The sequence below is a fragment of the Oreochromis aureus genome, linkage group 8 (assembly GCF_013358895.1).
Source record: "Oreochromis aureus strain Israel breed Guangdong linkage group 8, ZZ_aureus, whole genome shotgun sequence".
NCBI classification, from domain to species: domain Eukaryota; kingdom Metazoa; phylum Chordata; class Actinopteri; order Cichliformes; family Cichlidae; genus Oreochromis; species Oreochromis aureus.
Genome location: NC_052949.1, coordinates 10,831,914 through 10,850,487, shown reverse-complemented (window position 1 = coordinate 10,850,487; position 18,574 = coordinate 10,831,914). Strand labels below are relative to the sequence as shown.

The window sequence follows — 18,574 nt, the reverse complement described above, 5'->3', positions numbered from 1 at the left end:
ATGTGACTTATCTACAGGTTATTCTTTTCCTCACCAGCCAAATCCCACTTTACACAAGCTCCACTTTTTTCCTCCAAAAAACAGTTGTTTGATATTAAAATGTAAGCAAGTAGGAAAATAATTATATTCACTGAATAATACTACATAAAGGAAGGGATGAAGCTAGAACAACGTGATCCATGAAGCGCTGTTTTGCTGTTGCAGAGAGGCGGAGGGCCCCTCCTTCAGGTCTTTGACTGCCCTCTGGTGTTCACAGCACTCATTGCATCATGACGCAGCATTATGGCAATGGTGGGGGGTTATTTAGACTTCAGCTGTTAAATCATAAGATGTAAGATCATCAGTCACTGATGCTGTTTGCAAATCTTTTGTGGCCAAGTCCAAGTCAACCTGCAAGACTATGAACTATAAACTGTTTACCTGAAAAGAGCCTTGCTGGTAGTGACAAATGCACACAGGATAGCCCCCTTTCCGGCAGTTCCCCTCTGTTCTGCAGAAGTTTTCAACATCTTTCTAAAAACTGAATTTTTGGTTCAATATTTTTATATTTTTTGTTGTGACCTCACTGGTCAAGTCCATGTTTGGTGTGTCAGTTTTCACCAGAAAGTGCAGAAACATTAGCTAGCTGGTTGGGGAGCGATTAGCAAAAAAAACCCGCAACCAAATATGATTTCCATGTTCCATCTGCATTGGTATCAATGAAATTAAAAACAGGTGCACAAGAGAGGCAAGAATGAGACAACCCCGAAGACAGAAATGATCTTACAGATGGAGGTCACTGACATTTTTTCCCACCCCATGTTTTCTGTTTTTCATTAGCTTTGCATTTGGCTGTTCTCTGTGTCACTACTGGAAGCATAAGGCAATAGCTGGACCCTACAGAGGTTGCACAGTTACTCCAACTCCTCCAGGAGATGCAGTTGCCAAAAGGTTTGTTGTGGGTATCAAGATGAAATCTCTGGACCCAATGTCAGACACTACGCTGGTGCAGTGGGTCCTGGGTTCCTCCTGGTGCATGACAATGCCCAGCCTCATGTGACGAGAGTATGCATGCATTTTACTAACCTAAATCCAATAGAACACCTTATATTTTGGTCCGTCTGACCCCCCCAGGTTACACCTAAAGCTGTCCAGGAGTTCAGTGAGGCTCTGGAAGGAGATACCCCAGGACACCTGTCATCCCATTAGAAGCTGTCACTGTCACGCATGCATACAAGCACATGGGGGCCATACTAACTACTGAGCACCATTTTGAATTGATAATTTTCTTTTCCACAAAAAAATATGGTATCCTTTCTTTCCTAACATATTAACCAGTCTATGTCCGTATAGATATCCAGCAAGGTTTTTCTTTCCATTGAGATCTGATGTGTTTTCAGTGTTTTATTAATTTTTTTGAGAAGTGAATGTTAGAAAATAAGAAAAAGTTTAAGTTTAGCGTTGCCTTAAAATAAAAGCTGAAGATTGTGGCTCCACATGCTGGGTTTATATCTAAGGCTCTGTCAGCCCTGTTATCACAGCTGTGCCAGTGCCAGCGGTGCCACGAGCAAATAAACAATCATCTTATTATCCTGTCAAAAGCTGTTAGATGCTCTTTTGTTTTTTGTTTTTTTTATATCCTGGTTTGCAAAGTCAAAGACTGCTTCTGCTTTCCCGTCAGGAACAGAAATGACAGGAAACTTGATTGATGAACGTCTCAATCATGACGCCACACCATGTCTCCAGCTTTGATTTTTAAGTGGTTTACAGCAGTTCATTCAGCCGTATTGTTTTAAGAAAACATTTATTCACATTCATATCAGTGCATTTGTTTTTTACATACTGTATTGGTGCATTTAGATACATCTCTATGTGTGCTGCCTCACAAATATGCACATCGTGTTAAAATTCATATGTTTGTTTACGTACTGGTGCATAAAAGAAACATAATTTCTGCATTTTCACTTGAATACTTCATTTTTGTACAATTTCCCTTTTACATAAGAGAGACAGAACCCAAACAAAAAGGAAACAAAGAAAGAAAAACCCAAATGCTAGATCAGGTTTTAGCAGCTGACAGATATATTTGACATTTAACATTTAGCATTCTTACACTAACATTTAGTATCTTTCATCAAACTAATCTGGGCTACAATACTATGTCACATTCCCGAGCAGTTTGCTCCTCCTCTTGCTCCTTATCTCTCTCCATAATTTATCTCTTTCTCTTCCTTTTGTCCATGTCGTCCTTTACATGTTCTCCTCCCCTCTCTCTCTCTCTTTCCCTTTGTTCTCGCCTTCTCCTCTTTATTCCTGGACATTAAGGATCTGTGCAGACAGTCCATGATGCCAGTTCTTCAGCTTGGCAAAGCGGGGCCCTTTGACCTCCGACTCAAACTTCTCTCTGATGGTAGGGAAAACAATTATGTATTGTATTATGTATACATAAATAAATAACAGTTACGGTTAGGTGCATGCATATTTGGAGAGTGACACACTTCTTTGTAATTTTTCAGCTGTACATCATCAAAGTGTATTAGAAGAAAAAGCCAGTTTTATACATAGTGCACCACTTTTCCAAGAGGATTCCAAGAATTTCAAGTGGATTCCTGAGAACCGAGGAAAAAAGTATTTTTCTGTTTTTGTGATTTCCTGCCTCTTTGGAGGTAAAAGAAACCACCCAAACATGAGATATCACTGGAAATGCCAGAATGTCCTCTGTTGAGCGCACTGAGACTTAGTAGGGTTGCTCAAATAAGTAAAAGGATACAGATTAAAAACAAATGTCCATTACAGAGGACAAAAATGAATAGGCTCGGTCTCAGGAGGATATTGTTTCGATCACTGCCAGGTTTCCATGCTATCACACTCAATGGCAGCATCCTTGCTCTAGTCCAATCATCTTCTTGCCCACTTTCTCTGAGCCAATCAGCCTGCACTCTGCCCCACCCTTGTCACTCAGAGCTTCATTTAAGCCTTTATCTTCATCTTCACCATCACCAGTGTTTAGACTCCAGGGGGTCCTATCCTAATTCCTATCACTGGGAGTCATCAGAGTCTAATCGTCAAATAGATTAATTGTATTCTGTATCTCGGTATCTCTCCTTTCTGAAATAAACTGATGATAGTAAAGGGTTTCTTTGGAGATTGTCAAAAACAACTCTCAAGACGTACAAGATTAACTTGCACAAGAATGATGGAAGGAGAAAAGTATGAAGAAGGAAAAGAGCAATGATCTAAAGCATACCAGCATACTGAAGCCTGGGCGTATATAGCTGCCAGCCAGTGGAGCTGGTTCACTAGTATTTATTGCTGATACGTTCCTAATAGAAGCAGCTGAGCTCTCTGCTCAGATTCAACCAAGTGCTGCAAAACTAATCTGACAGAGCAAATGAATAATTAGCTGAGGCAAAATTCAAAATATGATGTTCTGGTGTCAAAATAGGTTATTAGATATAAAAGTTAAGTCAAAGAGACCCATAAAGCAGAAGGAAAGCTGGCTGCAGTAAAGGCCTGGCAGAGCAGGGATTCAAGCAGGGATCCAAGCATTAGAAACTATCCTTCCATTAAAGGTTATGTTGGTTTGTCCAGTTACTTTTGAGCATATGAAAGTGGGTTGCTGTGTATAAAAATGGCTGCAATAAACAGTTAATGCAATACTTTTGTGAAACCCTTTTAATTAAAGTTGAAGTATTCACTTTCAGTTCAGCTTAGCTTTCTATGTATTTTTCTTTAAGACAAGGTAGCTGATGCCAGTTGATGTAATTTTTTCAATTTTGCTAAAGTATCTGAACCACTCTGTCTCCAAATGTCAGTAGACTGGTCACACACCATTAAAAGACCACTCTTACCTTGACTTCTGCAGGGCTTCCTCATCTGGGTCTTGCACTGCATTGACAGACATAAAGGAGCATTTAGTAAGATCTCTCAATGACTTGATAACTAATTGAGGATTAGCAAGGAGAAGTATCGGGCACATTCAGGGAGAGGGTATGAAATCATAAAGGATGAAAGGACAAGAAGATAAGGTGGAGTCAGTGTACTGACGGTATTCGGTGCCAGTGATGTGGGCCAGGATCCTGAAGCTTTTAGACTGCAGGTTGGCAGCACGGCGAGCCCAGTCAGTCATGTCCTGGGGCTCTCCTGGCCTGATCACTGCCTGGTACACTGGAGATGCACAATCTACCACAGGCTCCTTGATAGGCAGAACACCACTGCAGGGCAAAGAGGTCAGTTAGACGTCATGGAACCAAAGTGGATGTTAAGGCCCAAACTTTAAAAGCTGAAACTAGATCATGTATTAAGTGCCCATGATACACTACCACCTATCAATATTGGAGTACTGCTATGTTTTTGGTGTACAATTGCTTTGTTGGAACAGAATATTTGTACACCAAAAACAAATATTGGAACAAAAAGTAAAATTGCATAAAGCATCACGCTTTTAATTCAGCGTTATGAAGAAGTATTTGCATCCTTCCTAATTTCTTAGTTTTTCATTTAGTTTTGACATATTTCAAATTATCAAACAAATTTTAATACTAGACAAAACCCAGATAAATACAAAATACAGTTATGCATCCAAACCTACCCTACCCTGTGTGAAAAAGTAATTGCCCCTTGTTAAATCATCAATTAGTGGTAAAGTTGTGAAACTTTTGCCTGCCAAACTTATTCCAAGAGTGCATTGATGACTCATCCAAGGGGTCATAGAAGAACTCAGAACAACGTCTAAAGAACTGCAGGCCTCACTTGTTACAGTTCAGGTCAGTGTTCATGGTTCAACAACAAAAAAAGAGACTGGAAAAAAATGGCATCGAAGGGAGACTTCCAAGGAGAAAATAACTGGTGACCAAAAAGAACACAAAAGCTTTCTGCACATTTGATGACTTGCTGCAACTGATGGAACCATGAACTCTGTTCTCTATCCTAAACGAGAATGTCTGGCCATCAATTTGGACCCTGAAACTCAAACGCACTTGGGCTGCAGCAGAACAATGATCCGAAAAACACCAGCAAGTCCACCTCTGAATGGCACAAAACCCCCAAATCAAGGTTGGAGTGGCCTGATATACTTTGGCATGATCTTAAACAAGCTATTCATGCTAAAAAAAAAAAACCCCAAAAAACCCTTCAATGTGGCTGAGTTAAAACAATTCTGCAAAGAAGAAGGGGCTAACATTTATGAGAGCCACGGTGATGTGAAAGTTATCACATAAACCTGATTGCAGTTCTTTCTGCCAAAGGTTTTGCAAGGGGGCAAAGACTTTTTCACAGCACTGTATGTAAATTTGTATGTGTCTAAAATTCTTTGCATTTTAGGAGTTCTTTAAAGTCTCTAATCTCAGTGTGTATCAGACCTGAAACTGGAAAGACCTGCTGAAATCTGCAGTATTTAAAACATGCACCTCACTGCACTACAAACCCACTGAAATCCTACTCAAATGCCGTTTAGGTTAAAATCTTGAATTTTATACAATCATGGGCATTTATTACATTAAGGTTAATTATTACATTTTTATAGTTTATGTGTTAATCCATCATATTCAGTTCTGTTCTGTTGATCTATAATTTTACCTTAAGTGCCTGTATTTACTGTCATGTAGTCTTCATGACAGTAAATACTCAAGAGCGTGTACACAGCAGTTAGAAAGTGAGTCAGTGCGGGTCCGGGCAGTAGAGGTTTTAAAAACCTGTGATACTCAGAACATTCCCATGCCATAAAACTGCATCAGATGAAATCCCATCAGGTTCCCAAGGCTGTGATGATAGTGGCTCCTTTTTTCAGAGTATGACTCTAAACTCGGCTTGCACTCTCACACTAAGGCCAAAGTACTCACGGGTACTTCCTCACACATAACCATGACAACCTCATGGTTAGTGTGCATCAAACACTTTGATGTGATGTTTCAGACAAACACGTAAAAACATAAATTCTGTATACAAAGGGAGGCTGGAGGATTTTCAGACATTTTTCAGTCGGGCATTAGTTTATGAGACACATGGCGCAATGCACAAGCTATTATGAAGTCGTGAGACGAGAGGAGACGCACGGATGAGGAGAGGCGAGACGGAAACGCTCTGCTGTACTTACGCCAAGGGGGAGCCTGCCTCTTCACTTCATGTCACAACCAGGAAGAAAGGATGGGGAGGGATGGGTGGAGGACAGCACGGGTGTGGTTGGTTGGTTGGATGGAATGAGCAGAGGAAAGTGGGTGAAGGCACGGAGGAGTACTCGGCACGGACACAGACAACAAGGAAAAGCCCGGGCATACACTACACTACTATAGACACCCTATTTGTAGCAGCGTAAGCTTAACGTATGCTCAGAAGCTCCACCTTATTTGGAGCTTTTCAGGCAGAAGTTTCTTAAAAGGTCAGTTTCATAAACCACTGCTGTTTTATCAGAGACACTGGCATCTCATAGTGGCAGTAATGCTGTGACCTACTGCGTTATGGCAACAGTAAGATAGGATTCTCATTCACAACTCACCAGTTGACTTGCAAACTACCCTTTGGTGTGTCATTTACACACAGATGCATATTTTAACCCAATCTGACAATCAAAGTAGATTTTAGTGCCTTAATATAACCAGCAAGTGAAGATTAAGTGAATGAATATGGGTTTTTTGTCATTTGAGTAACTGACCCTTTAATTTCTAAACACATGGCTTTGTTCAGTCAGTGTGATGTCATCAAGTGTGAGTGCAAAAGAGGTATAAAACACCCGGGGGCGGGATTGGTTTAGTTGTGTGTCCTCACCTGTCGTGTCCCTTTGCCTGTGACTGCCCTGCGATAGCGTCCATGATGGCGTCCTGTGAGTACATGCTGATTGGTGTGTTGTACTGAGCGTGAACGATAGTAGCCTTTCCTCCTGGACCCTTCACTTCAATGGGCTTGTGGGTGGACAGGGCTGAGTCTTTCAAAGCAATGGGGTTGAAGCTGGGGGTGTACTCCACACTGTCAGAGCAGGTGGAAGGGGTGAAAGGTCAGTGGGTAAAAGAAGAAGGTTTCAGGTGTGGGGTGAAGGGTTTAAACATGAGGTGTTAACAGAAGGGGATAGGAGAGAGGAATATGAGGGAAAAGAGACGGCAAGGTCAAGGTGTAGTCATGCAATCGGCAGAAAGGGGGGGCTGTTGTACCGCTGTAGTGGTTAGCAAATATACACCACTCTGTACTGTAGCTGTGTCCCAGCTCCAAAACATGGAAAAATGTGTAATTCCAGACTAGATTCGAACCCCAGACCTTCTTGCTGTGGGGTAGCAGTGCTAACCACTGCACTACCATGCTACATATGTTGACTTACACCATCAAAGTTTCAGATTGTCTACAAACATCACTTAAAAAGTTCACAATTTATTAACAGTATTTAAGTGCCCATAGACATAGAAATAACCTAACAGCTCTTTCACTTTTAATGCTGAAGCCACAATGAAGTATATTTAAAAATAATCTAGTTGACACAGGAAGCATTGCATCCTGCTGTCACTGTTTGGAGGGGAGATTAGCTGCTGCGTATGTCATATGCTAACTTCTTACAGTGCAATCCAGCTGAAGTCAGAATTTCCAAGTTCCAAGGAGTCACGTTATTCGAAGCTACAACACCCAACTTTAGAAGGAAACTAAACACAGCATTATTCGTGTACTATGTGTGGCGAATGTTTAGATCCTACTGGATAAATATTTAATACCAATGAATTAATATTTCTAATATTTGTGGAATTGGGACACAGCATGTCAACAGAAGCTAAAAGGTCTTTGACATTATCACTTGAACATTTCTAAACTCTCAGCTTTTACTTGACAAACAAACAAGTCCAAAGAAAACCAAACATGCTAATGTTTCAGACACCCAGCAGGCCAAACTGACAGGTCATTACTGGCATGTTTAAAATGATGCACTCAGTTATACTGATATAGACATAGTACTGCAAATACATAACGTATCTGTTATGAATTTCACACACAGTAAAACTGATTAAAAGGACCAGCAGAAGTGGAAATGCAGGTAAATGTCTCAGTACATTATGAGTTCAGTGCTGATGCTGGAATGCCGGCAGCCTTAACCAATTTCCTTTGGGATCAATAAACTTTTAATGAAATGAAATGAAAATGAAATAATTATTTATGGGAGAAATAAAAATGTGTCAGCGCTAAAATTTACAGGCTATTTTGGTTTCTTTGTCTCAAAATGTAAGTAACTTTGTAACTGGTCTCTTGGCTACAATGTAATATTGACAGGTATGTTACATTTTTATGATAAAGTAAATGGCAACAGAGCTGTTAGATAAACAATGTGAAGAACGATGCACAGTCATTTCTTGTGACATGGAGAAAAGTAGAGATTCTGGCCAAAGTCACCAAAGTAATGTGGTAGTCTGCCATTTTCCACTTCTGGGGACCAGATGATTTTAACATGACTTGAATTTTTAGCTTGTGAACGCCACACTCAGTGCAGCCCAACAGCTACAAGGAAGCAACCACCAACACACAAATCCCACAACTTCACTCCACACCAAAGTTACGAGTAGATGATCGAAAATTGCTAATACTGCTGCGCTTCACTTCATGCACATGAAATGCTGTAAAAATAAATTAAGGTACTGACTTTGCAGCTGTGTTTGCAATAACCTGAAACACACCAGAGGAACCGACACACAAAGAGAGAAAAATAGACAAAAGGAGGGGATGTGGTGAATCACTACAGGTATTTTTTGTGGATAACAATAGCCCTATGTGCGTTGCAGGAAACCATCCGGCTACAGTGCTCATGTGTAATCCCATGTACTGCAGCCGTTTTTCCATCACTGGGATATTTCCCTGCTACCCCTGAAACCTCAGGAGTGACTGACAGGAGCAGAAGTGTTTCAGTCACATGACACAAGACAGCAGGGATGTAGACACATTTAGCGCAGAACAGACAAAAATATACACAACTACACAAAACAGAACGCAAACCACCCGCTCAACTTATGTCAGAACAGCAGACATTACAGATAGATGAACACAGGCTGGCACAGACAAGTTACTGGAGATGCCTATTTCTAACCCTGCATATGGAAATATTTATGTTGGTTTCACTTTAGCTTTTGCCAAGAATCTGTCTCATGTATAAAGGGTTACACTCTGGGCTTTTAAAACCTGCTAAAACAGGAGTATGTAAAGTTTTACGTAAATTCACCTTCATAAATCTGCATCAAATCTTCACATTTCAGTCTTATTCTCAGGGTTACTTGGAACAAATGGTGGTTTTCAGTGTTATTTAATTTTAATATGGGCATGAGACAAGGCTAATAATATGGCAATAGTTCAGTCTGTCCATCCATCCATGCATCTATCTTATTAACCGCTTAATAAATTCAGGGTTGCAGAGGAGACTGGAGCCTATCCCAGACACAGTTATAGTTTTATTAAATTTTCACCTCCTGCAGAGGTCACAGTTTGAATGCGCTTTGAGTTTCTGAGTATTTGTGAGTTCTGTTGCTGTTTTCAAAATAAACTGAGAGAAAAACAGAGTGCCCGATAGTTTTAATGAGCTACACATAGTGCAGCATAACCAATAATCGTGTGAGATTTTAAGCCTGAATGATTTCAATCTTCAGAGAGACTGAGTTCATCTTATGCGAGGAATCACTGCCAACTTCATATTGTCGGTGTAAATGTGTTCAATTCCACGCTGCCACAGTGGTGAGACACATAAATGTTTGTCTCTACAGTACAGGGATGTGCTCAGGGTACAGTAAAGTGAAACATATCACGTATGGGGCATCTCCCTATAGACAGGGGTGTCCTTTCTCAGGTTTGGCTTTCAGAGGATTCAGGATGATGGTGTGTAACCAGAGCGGAACATTCCATAACTGCGTACAACAGCTGCTCGTCCTCTCCGAGCGTGTGTGTGTCTGTGTCCGCATGTGCTCAGTGAGGTGGGGCTGCTGGCATGACGCTGCCGTCATCGTCCTGTGCTCTGCATGGAGCACGTTTTTCTGACACCTGACTTCCCATTGGCCGTTACTGTAAGGGCTCAGCAGAGGGGAAACAGATTAGGGGGAGACTGATACCTGGCTGTGATATGTCAGAGGCCAAACACGTTACACCCTTAATTAAACTCTACAAGTATTCCATGACTGAGACTTCACGCAAACACATGCCATCCTTCTGAGAAGAGACCGCTCAACAGCGGCCATAATTCAACTCCCACCAGACTCCGGGTATGGGAACTTCCAGATCAAATATGCAACATGAATATGACTTTAAGGGCACCAAAGAAGAAGTAGAAGAAGAAGAAAGAAATGGAGCCAACCTGAGCTTTGTTAGGTGGAAATATGAGTTGAAAAAGGTGCTGTTTTTCTGGTATCTGTTTAGGAAGTATATATAAGAATGTGCAGAATGTGCTATACTATGTTTTGTCCAAAAAAATATATAATATAGCCCAATAATGCACTGTGAACATAGAAGAAATAATTATTATTATAGTGGCATTTTCCCTCGATGTTGGAGCTAATTTTGAGTCAATCCCTTGGTTTTCTGTGGAGCTGAAAATCACCCTCTATAAGGACGTCTTTCATTACATGAATATCAACCCTAAAATCTACTATAGTGGGGCCCTACAGTTATATTCTCAAAACTGATAAATTTAGAAAGAGAAAAGCACAATGCTGCAATAAATGGCTACTGTTACACTGAATAATTCAGGAATAACAGCACAATACAACAGAAACGATTAGTCAGTTACAGGTTATTAAATATGTGAGCCACTGAAAAGCATTGTTGCTATTTTAGGGGTGAAAAAACAAAACAGTTTTAAAAATTCTGACTTTAATTTTTAATGAATGTTTCTGCATTTTTCCCTTAGAATTGTTTTCTATTAAGCAAAATGAATGTTATTGGTTTGTTTTCTGAATCTAAACACACAGTTAGCCAGAAGGCAAAAACAAAGATAAAAAAAGCAACAAAATTAATACCTAATTATTTATATCTATTGGAAAAAAAACAGAATCTGACACCTTTTGTTTGTTGGTCTTTTGAACGGGCTCAGAGAACCGTAAGTCAGCACCTGTACAGCAGGTTTGTTTTTGCCATAATTGCAGAGCTTTTACATTCACATCAGCGACACTCGCAAAAACAACATGTCTCTGCTTCAAACAAGAATAAAACCCTTGTTGTGGGCTTTGCATTCCCATGTGTGCAGTAAGAGGGATGCATTTCCCAGATGATAAAAGCTTCAAAAAAGCAACTTGGGGAGCTGAAACAGCAAAAAGACTTCTTTGGTGACGATGTTGCTGATGGCAGCATCATTTCACTGGCTTTATGTTTTCATCTTGAAAAGTCAGTTTTTGTTCTGAGATATTTAAATGTAGTGCTGAGGTAATGTGACCTTTAGTAAAGAGGCTCCAAATATCCTCAAATGATCCTGCGCTCCTCCTGTTCTGTTACCTGGATGCAGGCCAGGTGCATTTGTATGCACGCTCCCAAAATAGTGCCACGTGTGAGAAGTTATGCGTACTGGAATAGCAGTGGAAAGTTCTGAGTACATTTTCTGTTAATCTTTGGTTAAGTGAGGGAGGTGTGACTTCATTCCTTGGGTGAGCTCTGTTTGGCTCACCCCCCAGATTAGTTATCTTCTTCTCTCCGTATTATTTAACCGGTGGTTAAAGTGTGCTAACCTACCCCAGCGATGAAACTCTTCGGGCCGATGCTGATCCCTCGCCTATTTTGCCCTGCATATCAATCATTTCTCTGAGAGTTTCGGGGGAGTAAAGGCCTATTGGGGAATTGTACTGCCCCCGTTGGCTTGGTGGAGATCTTGAAGCTGGGAAGAGATTTCTTTTGCAGGGATTTTTGTCCAGCAGGATTCCACAAGACTCTTGATCCTTCTTTTGAACTTCTCCTGCAAAATGTTCCTCTTGTAATGCCTTAAAAATGGGAGAATGTCAAGATAGATGGATATATAGAGATGGAAAATGAATCTATTAAATTAAACCAAAGCTAGCAGCTTGTATAGCAGTTGTTCTGTTGGTGTTTTGGTTTTCTTTTGCTGACCTCTGACCTCCCTGTAGTGATTCCTGCAGTTGCACTGTGAATATTTTACACTAGAGGGCAGCAGGTCACTGCCTGATGGCACCATTTTAAAATAGTTAATCATATTCTTACAAACATATATAAGACGAGGATACGGAACACATATGAAAAAGACATTTTCAACACACAGGATTTAACAGACAACATATATGATATTCAGTATGTCTGTGTGTGTCATTTGGGTATGTTTTTTTATGATAGAGCGGCTGTGTTTATACCTTCTGGTGAGGGATGACTGGCATGGGTGAGTCCATCCTTGGAGTTGCCGTGGGAACTGGAGCCGGACGTCTTGATCTGTAGATTATACAGCAAAAAAAATTAATTCTGTTCAGGGTGAAAAAGTCCGATGTGTTTTCCTCATGTCACTTTTTTTGGTGTTAGAGCTGCAGAATCAGGCAGTTTTTCATATGCATAACTAGAAGTTGGAAAAATCACATGTGCTCACCTTTAGTCTAAATGGAAACTGTGTAGGCGGATTGAAGAGACTCTCATAAAATTGAACTGATTTGAACTGAGTGTGTACATAAAGGGATTTCGTGGAAACACAGCTAGTTACAGAGCCAATCCCAGATCTGTTAGTTTACTCAAGTGTGAAGTGGAACCTTAATTTTCTGAAGTATCACTTTCATCACTTTGTCTTCCTCCTTAAATGCCCAAACTGACAAGGCAAATCCAACTCAAGTACCTTAAAAGTTTCTTCTTCATCATCTACTTTAGTTTGTGTGGGTGGGTGTTAAGCTATAAGTGTGCTGCTTGTTTACTTCTGCATTGAGAGGGTGAGTTTGGTGGTGGCAGACTTGATCTTGTTCTGGGCCTCCAGGTGCGTCATCCCCTCAGTGCTGACCCCATCAATAGCTGAGATGATGTCACCCTGGGTCAAGCTGCCTCCCGCTGCCTTGCTGCCCGGAGTTATCTAAGGAAAGGGTCAGCAGAGCAGGTCACGCTAGAGCCACTGATACATGTTCCTCATAAAACTGACAAACGTATGCAGTTACATGTAGTACGAATTGACCTGCATGTGAGAAAGTTACAAACACAAGATACGATTCAAACAGTTCGTTCATCTGCCTGCTAAAGTTGGTCTTAAACCGCCCAGCCGACGTGTTACTTCCGCTTCCACTGTAGCTGCTCTTTTCACTCAGTTATTAATGCTGTGTGTGTGTAGCGGCACAGTAAATAAGCCTTAAAGTTAGTGGAGAGAAAAGCCGATGAAGCAAACGAAAGTAATCCTTCAGCTCTGGAGATGAGTTATGTTAACTGACAGAGCGTAACCAAATGTTATCTACGAGTCTAATGAGTGTCAACAGCAGAGAAAAAACACTGAAATAAAAGCAGCCACATTTCAGAGCCACAAAGCTTGCAGAATACTTTTATTCCTGACACTGAACTCATTTCATTGACGTGTCTCATGTCTGCGGTTAGAGAACACAAAACGAGAGAAAGAGAAGAGGGTCCTTAACAGAGGGATGGGGAGATTTTCTTGAATTTGAATGACAAGAAAAAAGATTTTATTCTTCAGATTATGTAAATCATTACATCACTTTTCTTTGTCACTTTCAGTTATCCTTCATGTATGACCTTCAACTCAGTATTCCTACTTCTAGCTGTGCAACAAAGCCTCGTTTTAGCTGTTAAACTACACAGAGAGGAGGTTTAAGTGAGCTCAGCGGTCTGGGTTATACAGTATTGGGTCTAGGCTTACAGGCAACTCGTTAAAGAGTTAAATATAAGCGATGCTCCCGATGCCAGTGATTGACCCCTGTGAGCCCCCTCTCTATCTCTCAAACACACACACTTATACACACACACCTGCTACTGACATTCATGCAAAACTTCCTCGATTGTTCTTCTTTCGGTTTATTTTAATCATAGACTCTACAAACTCACTACAAAGCAATTTTTTCCCCAAGATTTTATCACATTATCATTGGTCTGCTGTGTCTTTTCAGACTGTCGTCATGTCTTTATTTCCTCTTTATGTCTGCTTTTTGCCCTCCTCTTTCCTGCTTTATTGTTTCCATTTCAGTCTTTGTGTGTGCGTGTGTGCAAGAAGCAGAAAAGCAAGATGAAGGAGAAGTAATATTTCTGCTGGCTCAGTTCAGCGAAGCGCGCAACACCACCCAAACAATTCATCACACGTGTTTTCCTTAGATATAACAGATTCATCCTTCAAAATAAGAGTTTTTAAAATGAACGATGAATAATTCATGTGGAAAAAAATGTTACTTGCATGTTTTATACAGCATTCCAGACTGCACCGAATCAATTAGTTAGACAAATATTAGGCATAATGTTGCTATTGTTAGGTTATTTTTTCCACATGCGCTAACGAGAGATGCTTTCACGGTGAGAGATGTTTTCATTCCTTTAGAAATATTTCAGTCTCAAGAGAGCATGCAAATAGACCGGAGTGGTGTGGGTGAAACTCTGAGAGAGTCAAGCTTTTAAAACAATTTCAGCTATGGCAAGCACAATGAGAACATTTTAACATCAATATATTTAATTAATAACAATAGATGTATAAATAAATATCACTTTTAGTGGCAAGTCCTTTGGCTTGGATAACAAGAAGTAAGGAATCCAATGTCTTCATTCCTCTTTCCTTTTATTAGTTCTTGGCAAAAGTCCGAAATCCAAACCTCTGCAGTGTTACGTCAAACTGTAATGTCACCCCGAGCTGACATGTCAAGCTGCAGTGTTTTATGTTAACTTGTCAGGACCAATCACAGGTAACCTGAACAAATCCAATGATACAATGTTACTCTGGACACAGATCAAAGCTCCCCTCGCCTGCCTAAGATGGGGATCAGAAGACAATGAAGTAACAGATGTCTGGATCAATATAACAGAGCCTGATTGCCAGCTGAGCATCAATCAGGCTTGAGGAATGAAGGGCTTGAGGTGGGAGGGGAGCAGAGATTACTCTCAGGCAAGCATCCACCTCATTCCTACTTTTCTCTGTTATTTCCTAAATCGACCCCCTGCCCATCTGTTTCTCCACAGGAGCAGCTCCAAACGAGGAAACTGAAACTGACCATGAGAAAGCTTACTAAAGGTAACACAAGCTGCCGTTAGCTTCCTCGCAATGCTCGCTTCTTTCCTGTCCCATTCCCAACCATCCATCCACCTCTCCCCTAATGCTATTTAAAGGGAATGCTGTAAATACACCCCCAGTGGTGCCTGCCAGAGAATGAGAAAGGGAGAAAGTTTCTCTGCTGAACACTAAGTGGTTATAGTCTTTCCTTCCTTTTAACTCAGATTTTAGCTTTTGTTTTATTTTTTAAAGAAAATTATGCTTGTTATAAGTTGATATAAGTTTTTTTAAACTTTTATTTTAAATAATTTAGTAACAGTTTTGACAGTTAAAATAATCAAATCAATATCAATAACTTCAATAGTCACTTGCTTAACTAATGACTTGGATGAGGAAAAAAGTGATTAATCAAGATGACTGTGCATTTTAGAAATGTAGGCATTCTTGAAAATTAGCTGAAGTGTGCCAACAGCACTCAGCGTTAAGTCAGGCAGCAGTGAAACTATTCCCGTCTTTCCACTGCTGCTGTTCTAGAAGTCTCCATGGAGGTTACATCGGAGGCTACCTGCCATCACCGCTTACAGCAACATTACATAACCAAAGCACACACACAAACCACACCTGCTCACACAGATATACAGTATGCGCGTACACAAACACAAGCTAGATGTCAAATATATCAGAGCAGGAAAAAATAATCTAATCTGTGCTTCATAATAAAAGATTTTTAGGCTTTTTAGGTTAAATTTAAGGGTTTAGGGGCACTTTATTAAACAGTTGAAGAATGTGCTGTGTGATTGGTTTTCTGCTGACAGAACAACAAATAAATAAAATGATGCTTACTAAGTTATCCAAGCAGGGAAAGGTTACAGAGGTTTTGTTTGAGGGTGTTAATCAACTGCTTACAGTATTGCGAACTGTGTATTTTGTTTTTTATCACCACTGAATTATTCAATTTGCCCTAAGCCAGCCAATCAGTGCACACAGTCTGAGATGTCTGAAGAAGTTTTGGTTTCCCTTTCCAAGTTAATTACAGGCTGTCTCGTTAGTGTCACATTTCTCATAACTTTCCCTTTATGTTGCACAACAAATCTGTGAGGGTCGCCCTGTCCTTACCCTGGAGATGGTGAGGGGCATGTTGAAGTCTTTTCCTCCCTGTAGTCTGAAACCCCACGGAGCAGGGCCATTCAGAGACACTGTGTATGTACTCATCTTCGGCTAAACGTCAACACTCCTCCTGCAAACAACTCCTGCTGGCAGCGCGGTTTCCCCTCCTGTGTGGTGTGCCCTTGTTCTCCGTCCTACCCCTGCTATCCTTTTGTCCCGCTCGGTGCCTCGGTGGTTGCTCTTACCTCCGTTGGCCCTGGCTTCACAACCCTTCTGCTCCCAGCTCTCAGGACAAACACCCTGGTGTGGGTGGGTCAGGTGCTGTGGAACCACTGAGATACACAAATGGAGACACACACACACGCATACGTTTGTGCACACAGACACACACGTGCAGATAGGTACACACACAGAAGAGAGTGCAGAGTTGGACTGAGCTACTGCAGAAAACAGTAAAGTCTGACTTCTTACCCCGAAATCCAAAACTATCAATAACACTCAAGTGCAAAGTTGCAAAAATGAACATTTAAATTAGTATTAATGTGGAGAAGAGTTTCTTGCCTGTAGGGTTGCTGAGGGTGAGGGACAGACAGCCTAAGAATAGCTGAGAGAGCCAGAAACACAGGGACCCTGGCCCGTATAAGGCCTGTAACACGAAGCCCCAGAATGCTTCACTGCCGATTCATATCGCCAATATAGACCCCTCTTACTGCAACACATTCTCTCTCTCTTTCTGCCTCTCTTTGGCTCTCTCTCTCTCAGTGCTATGAGTGCATGCCGCTTGCACTCTATTGTCTGTAATCAGTGTTTGTGGGCTGATGTCATTCGCCTTTCAGGCTCTCAGTCTTTCATTTTGTTTAAGAGAGGAAACAACAAATTACCAAAGGCCAATTTTCTAGCAACACACCCACCCAGCTGATTAAGTTGCCAACACTCTGTGTGTGTGTTTGTGTGTGTGTGATACGGAGCAATTTAATTCACAACCAAACACAAACAACAGACGTAGGCATTGTTAAATAGGTCGTGACAGACTGCATGTTTTTTTAATTTCACATACCACATCCCATTATTTTTGTGAATCAGTTCTGAGTCACACACTTTCAAACTGGCAGGGTTTTTGCAGTGGTGTGAGACTAAACACCTGATTTCATGTGCATGTGGTGTGAAAAACAGCAATAAGTGAAGTTGAGCCAGCGTGGCCAATCTACTCCTTGAGGCAGTGCTTAGCGGTGATTACGGATTCACCTTAATGATACTTCAGGGCACAAATCTGTCAAACATTTTTGACACCACTTGACTAAATCATATTTCTTAGTCACGTATGTGGCGTGGTCACATACTGGGTCTCTTTGATAGAATTGGAGCACAATCATGCCAGGTTTTAATCTATCCCAGACACCTGTCCAAAAAAGAGAAACAAGATATTTGAAAATAATTGAAAGTTTTGGGCTCACATTCAGTTCCAGGGAAGAGTTTTCAGTCAGCGATCTTTTATTCCTATACTGTCTCTAGATTTAAAGCACATAAAGAACAGCTAGTCAAATGCTTTTTCACATGAAGGTCAAAAATTATGCTTTTGAGTCAGTCAGTGCTGTTGTCGTATGCACTGTAAATAATAAATAATAATTCAGAAATGCACGGGTGGAAATCAATAAAAATCTGCAAACATTAAATAGGTTTTACCCATAAAACACATATGCTGTTAATGCTGTCTAAGTCTATGTACGGTATTTGCATCTTGAGATTTCGATTTCCTGCTTAAACTTCGTCACTCTCACGTCAGGCTCCAGAGGTGAAAAGCTTAACATAAATACTAGGACTGGGAAGGATTTAAGGTCCACATTTTAACAGTATCTTTTAATGTCTTCACTAACTCATCAGTTAGTGGTTTATGCTTGCATGTATCCTCAGTCCTCAGCTTCATGGCCTTAGCCCAACAGAGATGTCTTCTAATGTGGATAATTTCCTTAAAGTCCAAACTGTTAAGTCAAGATTGCTTTGAAAATGTTGCAGTGATGCCTGAAGAAAAGAGATTAAACTTGGCTGATGAATGCCTTTTATTTCTGTAAATGTCCTAAAGCTGGGCTTACTTGAGCACTAATCACCTTACAGTGTTAATAACAGTAGCACTGTAAAGAAGATGGGAATTAATAAAACTCATATCTTGAAAGAGAAAGCCAGATCTTTTTAACAACACCATCAACATTTAAATATTCAGTCTGTTCATATCATAAATGGTCTACATTTATGACCAAAGACATGCAGTTAGTGGGGTTAGGTTAATTTGTGTTTCCAAATTGCCCATAGATGTGAATGGTTGTCGGTCTCTCTGTGTCAGCCCTGTGACAGACTGGGGACCTGCCCAAGTTTTACCCT

At 40.7% G+C, this 18,574-nt stretch overlaps 1 protein-coding gene across 2 annotated transcripts; it reads right to left on the bottom strand.

The window, feature by feature from the left end:
• Nucleotides 1-1,764: 1,764 nt before the first annotated feature.
• ldb3b (LIM domain binding 3b) lies at nt 1,765-16,758 on the bottom strand. Of its 2 annotated transcripts, XM_031750743.2 has the most exons (10): nt 16,670-16,758; nt 16,208-16,530; nt 12,819-12,970; nt 12,276-12,351; nt 8,588-8,610; nt 6,742-6,939; nt 6,074-6,097; nt 4,027-4,193; nt 3,831-3,867; nt 1,765-2,383 (listed from the first exon to the last, which is right to left on the bottom strand). In XM_031750743.2, exons 2-10 carry the CDS (start codon nt 16,301-16,303, stop codon nt 2,287-2,289), a joined length of 870 nt encoding a protein of 289 aa, XP_031606603.1. In that variant the 5' UTR covers nt 16,304-16,530; nt 16,670-16,758; the 3' UTR covers nt 1,765-2,286. The 2 variants fall into 2 exon arrangements, with proteins under 2 accessions (XP_031606603.1, XP_031606604.1); XM_031750744.2 differs by lacking the exon at nt 6,074-6,097.
• Nucleotides 16,759-18,574: the final 1,816 nt, after the last annotated feature.